This window comes from Frankliniella occidentalis, unplaced genomic scaffold (assembly GCF_000697945.3).
Source record: "Frankliniella occidentalis isolate FOCC.00 unplaced genomic scaffold, Focc_3.1 Scaffold18, whole genome shotgun sequence".
Classification (NCBI taxonomy): Eukaryota; Metazoa; Arthropoda; class Insecta; order Thysanoptera; family Thripidae; genus Frankliniella; species Frankliniella occidentalis.
The window spans coordinates 270,054-279,943 of record NW_026267148.1 but is presented as its reverse complement, the minus strand read 5'-3'; the positions used below and the strand labels follow the sequence as shown (position 1 = coordinate 279,943).

Here is a 9,890-nt window from a genome sequence, read left to right as displayed (position 1 = left end):
AATACATGTGTATGACGTATGGTTTTACACTTTAAAATGTTGGCCAGGATCACACTTGTTTCCAGAGTGGTGTGCGTACCTCTGATATGCCTTCGTAGGACGCAAAAACAGATTGTAAGCTGCAATTATTATTTTTTTAATGTTTGAGAAACTGAAGAGTGTCCTTCATCCGAGCCTCCAACAGTCAAGTTATTTTTTCCTCTACTGCTACGCGTCGCCTTCTCTCCCCTTGCACGTTGTAAAAGAGCATGGTCTGGTAGAGAAACGAGTTGCGCACAAGCAATGGTGAGTGGATACAGAAAAGAGACACGCTTCTCGCTTTGATATAGAAGTGTGTTGAAGGGGAAAGGAAACGAGAGAAAAACAGCAACGGTGACGAGCAAAGGAGAAACTGCAAGAAAACCATACGCGTCCGTCTCCGTCCCGTCGGTGTCGGCTGAGACGGTTGCGGACGGTTGCGCTGGCAACCCCCATCCTCCGCTCAGTGCACGTACGTCTCGGTGCTGATTGGTCGAGCGACGCGCAGACGTGCTCGTGGTGGCGAGCCGCCCTCCTCGTGCTCGCCGATGCTCGTCCTCGCGCTCGTCTCCGCTAGAGCCCCGCCGCCTCCCGGCCCTGTAGTCCCGGCCCGACCCGGCCCGACCCGGCCAGCCCTCCTCATTTTGCTCCATTGGATTACGCTCGTCTTGGTCCACATGCCAGCTGCGACACTAACCCCTCACCTCCTCCCCTCTGCCCTCTCCCCTCTCCCTCCCTCCGTCCCTCCGTACCTCCGTATCTCCCTCCCTCTCAATCCCCCCCCCTCTCTCTCTCTCTCTGTCCCCGTGCGACGCGACACACCCCTCCAGCGAGTTAAACCTCCTGTCTCTCTCACACTCATTACAGCGAGAGCCAAGAGGAGAGTAGGAGGCTCCTAAATTCCCATCCCTCTCCTACTCATTACAAACCATGGAGTTCTAAATTCCCACCCACCCAGCCTCTTCTCCCTACCCGACCTCTCCTATTCTCTCTCTCTCTCCCCTTCCCTCCCGCTAGAGTCCCGGCAGTGGAATCTCGCCTCGCCTCGGGCTGCTTCCGGGGCGAGGAGAGGACTTCCCTCTCGCTCTCGGGCCGCATCCCGCGCCGCGCGAGCGACGAGGAGGGCGGCCGCGTCTCGGACGCGACCCGGGAAGCGGACGGACCGGGAGCCGGGATGGGACGACCTGTGATGTGACGTAGCAGCGCAGCAGCGGCAGCACGGCGTGCGTTTAGGCCTCGCGACCACAAGCGCTCCCCGTGCGCGGCGCGCGGGGCCAGGCCAGAGGTCGCGGGTACGGGTGCACTTCCAGCACGGACTGGGAGGACGAGAAGTGGGTGGCGTTGGATGCACAAGCCCCCTCAAGAGCAAACCTAACACTAATAAAACCTTCTGCAAGTGCGTGTTATGATATCTTCACGAAGCAGCACTTCAACACAAATACATTTGTGCACTGTGATAGAATTAAAAGCGGTACTTAATACGTGTATGAGCTGACAAGTTTGATTTTCTCCAGCACCAATTAAGGTATGATGTAAGCGACGATTTAACACCTTCTGTGTCAATTAAAGAGGTACGCAGTAAAGGTCATGCGCATTGTTGGTACATCTACTGTGCGTTTTGTGCCTTTGTACGGATAGTGGGAGCCTATAAAGTTATCTAGCTCCCCTACAGAAGGTCGTAGGACAGTTCCGGTGGTATCCAAATTCACTTGCCCAATGGCCCATGTAAAAACTACAGGGTGTACGTGTACATGTACGTTATTCAAGAGCTGGGGGGTGCTCAGTCCAGCCCGTCGAACGCGAACAGGGCTCAGCAGGGTAATGCGGCCTCGGGCTCTTTGTTTGGCCGGGCGTCGCGACGCGCCGCGACTTTGGGGGAGGCGCGGCCGCGGGCGGCGGGGCTGGCGGGGCGCGCGGGCGGGGCCGGGGGGTGCAGGGAGGGGAGGGAGCCTGGCCGCGCGGACCAGCGGAACAGGTTACATAAGGCGGAAGGAGCGGTACGAGTACCGTTCCGTTATTTACAGCGCCTCGGCCAGCCGCGCCCGCCACCCGGGCGAAACGTAATTCGCGTTACCCTCGCCCCTTCCGGGCCCTGCCGACCGCCGGCCCCTCCTGCCAGAACCTGCAACTTCCCCCCTCTGCTCCCTGCAATCTCCCCCTCCCCCCTCTCCTCTATGATCGCCCTCCCTCCCTCTTTCCCTCGCCAACTTTATCGCCGTGATTTTATGCCGCCGAGACTGTGAATAGGAAGAGGTCGTTCCGAGAGGCGAGAGGGACGAAGAGGGGGAGGGTTGCGTCTGGGTTACTGCGTCGCGACCATGCTAGTCGTAGTGGTGCACAGAGCATCCAGTGTACACCGGACGATGTCGCCCCCTGTTAAAGGTTGGCGGGCGAGGCCCTGGAAGTCTTTCTCGTTGCCTGTTGCCCGGCCGCCAGGTCAACGCTGACCCCCTGCCGTATTGATCGCACTTCACGACCTCGGCGGGTGCCGCTGATTTCCCCGCACCTACTCGCCTAGTGGTCCTAACGAGTTGCAACTTGTCACGCGAAACGCAAGCCGCAGTGGCGGTGGTGTGTTCTCCATACCCCACCACCAACCACCCGCTCCCGGGGCAGCTAGAAGAAGCGCACGGGGCCGAGCGGCTGGGTACGCCTTTGTTGGAGGAGAGCCGAGCGGAGCCGACGCGAAGCAGGCAAAGACGAAGAGGGGCGTTGTTGCGAAAACGTCCCTAACAAAGAAGCCTTCTCGGTGGCGCTGTACGCGGGGAGCGCGAGTCGGTAAAGACATTTCACTTCGGCCGGCGCTGGCGGCGCTCGGCTCGGCTTCGGGCCGCTGTTTATTTCCCTTCGGGTCCCCTTCGGGTCCCCCTCCGCCCTCCGCGCCCGGCCCCGCCGCCGCCCGGTTCTGCGCACTGGGTTCTCCCTCCCCGGCCGCAGCCAACCAATGGCGAGAATGTAGGTCAGGCCTCATTCCGGCCAGCCAATGGGCGCTCGCGCCGCCGGTCACGTGGGTTTTGTTGTCATCCGTCAGCTGTTGAGGTTTCGACCGGCCGGCTCGGCTCCGCTCGCTCCGCTGCGGCCGGGCTGCGCTGATCGCTGCGCTGCCATTCAAAGTGTAGCAGCTGATCCGAGCGCACCCGTGCCCGTGTCGCTGCCCCGCCCCGCCGCGCCGCGCAACCGCTACAGCCGCCACAGCCCGGCACGCAAGGAGTCGGTCCCGGTGTGAGTCTAGGAGCAGGCGCGCGTGCCCGTGGATTACCTACGTCGCTCTGCTCCCCTGTGTCTCGCCGCCCCGACGACCCTTGCCCGTGTGCACCGCGGCGCAGTCGTGCAGTGCGACTATGAGTTCTTTGTGCCGCGCCCGGTGCGTGAGCTGCGCGAGTGCGACCCGTGACCCGGTGGGACCTGGAGACGCGCAGAGCCCCGCTCAGAGCCGGCGGGACAGGCCGATAGGACAGCCCATAGGACAGCAGCTCGTGTTGTGTCCCTGGCGCCGGTGCTGCCCAGAGTGAGGCCTGCCGCCCCCCAGCTAGAGGCCCTCCCCGATAGACTCAGTGTTTTGCGTGTGTCCCAGTGCGCGGCGTGACACGCGGAGGTGACCGCCCGCCCCCCACGAGTCTTAATTTTCCAGTGTGGAACAAACCGTGTCGTGAAATCGTGTGAAAGTGTCGTTCCCCCGGGAACCTAGTGTGCTCGGCCGTCGCGCCCTGCTGTTCAAAGCGCCCGCGCCGGCCGGCGACAGGCAGGCGGAGGCCCCGGAGCGCCCCGGCGCGACCGCGACCCCGAGCGCCGCCCCCGTCAGGGCCGGCGTGATCGTCTCGGGCCGCGCCGCCGCGCCGCCGCTGCCGCTCAGGCGCCGGCGCCAGTGGAAGGCGACGCACGCTGCCCCGCACCAGCGCCGGCACCTTCCCTACAGCACCATGTCGACGGGCAAGAGGCTGGCCAAGCGCTCCATCATCGGCACGCGCGTGTGCGCGCCGGGTGACGACGGCAAGTACTACGCCGGCGTCATCCACGCCGTCAAGACGCCCGCCGCCGTGCTCCCCGGTGGCGCGGTGGGAGGCGGCGGCCCCGGCCAGGGCGGCCAGGGCCCCGGCGACGAGACCCGCTACTCGGTCCGCTTCGACACGGCCACGTCCTCCAAGCAGCAGCGCCTCACCTTCCGCCGCGAGTTCCGCGAGTCGGAGCTCATCGGGCCCGGCTTCCGCAGCGTGACGGGCTGCCACCTGCAGCCGGGCCAGCGCGCCTACCTCACCTTCAACGGCCGGGAGGTTGCCGGCGAGGTGCGCTCCCACGACACCGCGCGCGACGAGGTGACCGTCACCATCTGGCCGCCTGGACACGAGGTGAGTTGAGAGGGGAACCTGGGGAACCTATTGAGAACCTGGTGGGGGGGAAGTACCGGACACTGGCTGCACCGCCGCGGCCGGCGTGCACCTGCGGCGCGGTGCTGCGCTGCGGGCCGGGGTCGTTCACTCCTCCCGTGCGTGCGTGCGCGTGCGTGCCTCCCGGCCGGCGAGCCGCGGGCTCGGGGGGCGTCGCCTCCACGGCGCTGCCGCCGCCGCTGCATGGACAAAGATAGATTCGCGCCCTATTCAAATGTCGCCCTATTTATTCGGGTACGCCCGGCGGGCGCGCGCAGGCGGATACCGGAAGCGCTGGCGCCCCCTCCCCTTCCCCCCTCCCCTCTCTATTAGCAAGTCCCAGGTCACCACTTATACCCCGGATAGCAACTAGCCGAGCTTTTGCAGTGGACCGGCCCTGCGACCAGGGCGAGGGTGGCACCCACACTCGCAAAACTTCAGCCGGCTTAAGAGCCATGTGAGTGCTCGCACCCCGGGAGGCGCTGGCATATGGCGACCTGCGCCCGATGCACGCCTGACGTCACGCGTACGTGGAGAATGGGGCCATAAAGGAAGCTCTACCAGGGCGAGCGACTACGGGCTACACGCCGGGAGCACAATGGTCCATCGGGCCGATACGGGCGTCCCTGTCAGGGGGGCCTGCCACGGGGACGACGCCCAGCTATTCGTCAACCGCAGCCGAGTGTGTCGGCGGGGCGGGGCGGCGTCTCCCGCGGCGACAGTCAGCTGAGCGGCCGCCCGGCTCGCGGTGACGACCAGGCCGCCCGGCCCGGTCCTGCTGGTCGTTATCTCGGCCATCCGCCAACCTCGTATGACTTAACCCGATAGGGGCCGGGCCGGGACGGCCCGGGGGAGACGACTTCGCTTCTTCTGCCCCTCCGCTCGGGCCTGCCGGGCCGAGTGGCCGGGGTGAGCCGGGCCGGACAGGGCCGGTCGGGAGGGGAGATAGTGTATGACGGCAGGGCTCCCATTGCCAATCTGCCCTACTCCGGGGAGATGGAGAGGCCCGAGCCAAGGGGGGAGGGAGAGGCGGCTGGTTATCGAGCCGCATCACCATCATCGCGGACCTCCGCCCCCGTCAGGACCTCTCCCTCTGAGCCGCCCCTCCAGAAGCTCCTCCCCCGCACGGGGAGTGGAGTGCCGCGCCGTCGCCATCCCGGCGCGCTCGAGCGGGGCGGGCGGGCCTAGCCTTGGAGCCCTCGTTATGCAAGGCCCCGCCAGTCACTCCGCGCCAGCCACCGCCGCCCTGACCGCCTGTCGCACTCATTGCCGGCCCAAAGTATTTCGACGGCCGACAGGCGAAACCAGACGGGGAGCGGCTTGGGGCCGGGGCGAGAGAACGCCGAGTCAGGCAGGCTGACAGTGACGGAACGCCTCGGGAACGCCTCGGATCGGAACCCCCCCAAAGGCGCTCCGGCGCGTTCGGCCAGGCCGCCGCGCACCCGCGCCCCGCCCCCTCCCTGCTTCGGCCAGCCCCGCCCGACCCATATCGGCCCGCCCACATCAGGAAGTAGGTCATGTGACAAGTGCAGCCGCCGTGCGCAGCGCCCTCCCGCTCCGCGGCCGCGGTGCCCCGGCTGCCCCCGGCCGCCCACTGCCCCCCACTGGCCCTCGCCCTCCCTCTTGCCTGTTTGACCCAGTTATGTGTTTGGCGGTCTGATACCGCTTGCCACCCGCGAGCTGATCACGACTGTCCACACGGCCTAGCTGAGGGCGTGGACTGGAGTGGCGGAGGCCGGGTGGTGGAGGGACCTTGCCGACGAGGCGGGGCCGTGGCCGGGGCCGGGAGCACTCCCTGCCGGGCCGAGCCGAGCCGGGCCGAGCCGAGCCGGGCCGAGCCGAGCCGGGCCGAGCCGGTTGGATTGATCCGAACACAGCGCGAAGTGGGACGGGAGAGAACCCCTCCCCCCATCCCCTCCCCTCCCCAGCGCCGCAGAGCCCGGGTCTGAGGGGGTGGGACGAAAATGTCCTGGAGGCGTCCGCCCCCGCAGGGACCTGGGGGCGAGGGGTGAGGGGGCAGACACAAATCAGCTGATAAGAACTTGATACGCTCTCCGCCCTTCTGTGTGCGCGACCCCGCCTCGCCCCGCCCCGCCCCGCCCGGAGGCGTCCTTTCCTCTGGCGCCGCGGCGCTGCCCGGCCTTGGGGCCGCCGCCCGCCATGCCATGCGGAAGCGAAGCACAGCGAAGCGCCGGGCGAGTCGAGCCTAGGCGGGACAATGCACAAAAAATACTTGCGCGAGCGGCGAGGAGCAGCGGGGAACCGCGGGGAGCGCTTTACCGCCGCGAGGGGGGACGTAATGCTCGCGGGGCCGAGGCGCGGCTGTCGGGCCGCAGGCCGGGCGACTTCCGTTGATCGTGCCCGCCGTTGTGTTTCGCCGGCCCCGTGCCCGCCCCCGCTTCCCCGCCCCGCCGGCGCCCATCTCCAGCCCTGCTAAATAGCATCGCCTCCTTTATTTTCGACCGACCTCTGGCGCCTCGTCTCCTTTCTCTCCCAGTCGAGACTTACGCAAGCGGCAGACAGGCACGCGCCTCGCCGCGCCCGGTGTCAGATCGCGTTCCTGCGCTCGCCCCCGCCCCCTCTCGCTCCCCCACTCGCTCCGCTCCGCTCACCCCTGGCCCGCTGGAGATGAGGTCGAGGAGCGCCATGATGGCAAGCTCCCTCCTGGAAACGCTTTTCGTCCCGCCGGCGGCGTCCCCCCGTCTCATCCCAGCCTAGCGGCCTCCGCGCCGCGGCGCCGCGCTCTCCGTATCTCGTTAATTTACTGCAGGAAACTGTTTTGACCCGGTTTCAGTTGAGGCAAGGAGGAGCTAGGCCCCGTAGTCAACCACCGCCTGTGGTCCCTGCGCGCGGCGGCGCACAACGCGAGGCAGAGAGCTAACCGGTGCCTCTCTCGCTCCCGGCAGTGTGTAAAGGTGTCCTTCTGCAGAGCCGGTCCGTGATGGATGCCTGTCCTTGGGGCCTCCAGCCAGCCGCGGCCGCCGCGGCCGTGGGGCGCCCTGCCGCTCCACACTACACACATCACCGATGTCGGCGCGGGAAAGGACGCCCTCTCCCCACTCGGCTGCGCAATAAGTGCGGCCCCTCCGATGAGCTGTAACTAGTGATCCGTATGAGAACCCGACGGCCATACATCTTCCCCGAACAAAATGAATGCGGCCCTCTGTTCCTCTGGATCAAACTCGACCAGTGGTTGCTGACGCCGCCACCACCACCACCACCACCACTAACGCCGTTGCTGTTTCAAAACACATTCCTGTGTAGCGCTAGGAATGCTCGCCTCTGCCCCCACTCTCCTCTCCGCCAAACGAGGAAGAGGCATGCCACGGTCTGGCAGAGGGACCCGGCCGCCGGCCGGCCGGCTCGGGCCGTGCCAGGCTGCGCCCCGTCCATCTATCTATCCTCGTGCCGGGTGACGCAAGTGTACCCGGGCCGGGAGCCGGCGCCGCCTGGTGGCGAACGCCTCGCTCAATGAGGTTGATTCCGCCCGCCCCCGCCCCCACCATCGCCCTCGCCTCGTCCTGCTCTGTTCTGCTCTGCTCTGCCCTTCACTGCACCGTCGGCAAACATTCCACGCTCGCGCTGAACTTGCGCTGAAATCAGAGGAAGGAGTGTGTGTTTACGCCTGTGCCGATGCGGGGCGGCAACCCGTCCGCACCACTGCGCGCGGTACAGCATCGCTTCTGAAAGTGCATGGCGTGGTGTGCCCCGACTTCTATCTCTCTCTCTCTCTCTCTCTCTCTCTCTCTCTTTGCTCTTGCTCGCTCGCCTCCGCACACGGTGTCTAGCTGCGGCGCTGAAGGTGACCCGGCCTGGCCCGCCCGGTTCCCGGCCCCTCCTCCTGAGTGAAGAGCGCTCGCCTGCAGAAAACTAAGGGTTCCCTGCAATGCAAGCCTCTTTCTATTCTCGTCCTAGCGAGGCCTGGCCCCCCTCCCCCAACCCCTAGCCCGGGCCCGCTGCCCCCGCCCCGCCCAGCGCGCCGCCCACACATACCTGTGCCGACGTCACGAGCCGGCCGGCTCCGCGAGCGCTCCCCACCCCGCGCCGCGCAGCGCCCGGGGGCGCCTCCTAGCGCCCTTTCTGCGCGGTGCTTCCCCCTCGCCGCCCACCCACCCTAGCCCGCACTCCGCCGCTGTCGACTGTAAAAATATTCGTGTCAAGCCATGGAACACACTGTCAGCCTGAAATAGCTGCGCCCCAGCTGCGCCCGCAGTGCTCGCTGGGTGCGGCCGAGCCTGGCCTCGCCTCGGGGGGCGGGGCGGGGCGCGACCGAGCTGCAGGACAGGCCAGGCGAAACCGATCAAGGTGGTGGCGACGGTGCTGTGTTGCAGTACCCGTTTGGAGGCCGGCCGGCGTGGCGGGGCGTGGCGGCGCGAGGCGGCGCGAGGCGTGGTGCAGTGGGTTGCGGGGCGTGCCTGGCTGCCCGAGGGAGCCCCGCGGGCATCGCCAACCAAACGGCCTGTTGCGACCCCTCGTCCTATTTGAATTAAAGTTGCACAGCTGAGGCGAATTTCAATGGAAGACACTTCTTTGTCGAGACGGGCGGGAGCGTAAGCAGGGACTGGGCCGCGGACGGGTCGGGCGGACGGGGGCAACTTACCTCGTTAGCCCGAGCCCCGCAGCGGCTCGGCGCCCCCCGTCGGCCGCGGGCCCCGAGTTCGACCGACTGTTGTCTCAAGCGAAATGGAGTTTATTTTGTCTCGTCCCATCGCGGCCAGCGCGCCCCTGACCGCCGCCCTCGCTCGGCGTCACGTCCTATCGCTTTTACGACCTGTGGGACCGCGCCGGCCGCGGCCGGTGGGGACCGCGGGGCCGGCGGCGGGGCCTTTGGGGGGCGGGCCGACCAGCGCGAGGCACAGCGTGACGCGGTGCGCGGGTGGTCGCCGGGCACCCTCGTGCTCGCCTACCGGGTGGAGTGCACCGCAAACACATGAGCAGGAGCGGCCCTCGGCGCCGGCCGGCCGGGCGGGATGGCGACAGAGGACGACCGCTGGCAGACGCCGGCCGGCCGGCGCGCGCGGCCCGTGGTGGCGGGGCGGGGTGGTAGGGGGCTGCACGCGGACGAATCGAACGCGTATTTATAGAAGCCGGCCCGGCCCGCTCCGCCGCGCCGACTGAAAGGGCCGCAGTGTTCGCGCGGCGCCCTTAGAAGGCCCGCCCGGCCCGCGGTCCAGCCGGCGCCCCGGCCCACAGTGGGAGATTTGACCTCAAAATTGCGACAAAAGTCAAAAATCTAAACTTTAGAATCAACGGATTTTTCTGTTTGGTATCGGTAGATGACACCTAAAGTCATCATTTCCCTTCACTTCCACTTCACTTCGATCGCTTGTGTTTCGGTTAGGATGTGTTTAAACCGACCCCTGCGCTTGCCTCCGCTCACTCGCCCCGCCAGTAGCTTTGGTAAAATGCTTCGAAATTGAGAAAAACACGGTCTATAAGTGACATTTCTTGGTAATTAAGAGTTGGGCAACATTTTAAGTCTTATCAATCATGTCAAAGACTTCAGAA

General features: G+C 66.1%; 1 protein-coding gene across 2 annotated transcripts in view; it reads left to right on the top strand.

The window, feature by feature from the left end:
* Positions 1-3,104: 3,104 nt before the first annotated feature.
* The window catches only part of LOC113214977 (zinc finger protein 395), a 160,364-nt gene continuing 153,578 nt past the window's right edge, over positions 3,105-9,890 (top strand). Inside the window, exon 1 of one of the 2 annotated variants that reach the window (XM_052264345.1) lies at positions 3,105-4,364. In XM_052264345.1, coding sequence (XP_052120305.1) covers positions 3,939-4,364 — 426 coding nt within the window. In that variant the 5' untranslated portion in view covers positions 3,105-3,938. The remainder of the gene's footprint in view (positions 4,365-9,890) is intronic. The other variant, XM_052264346.1, reaches the window with a different exon arrangement.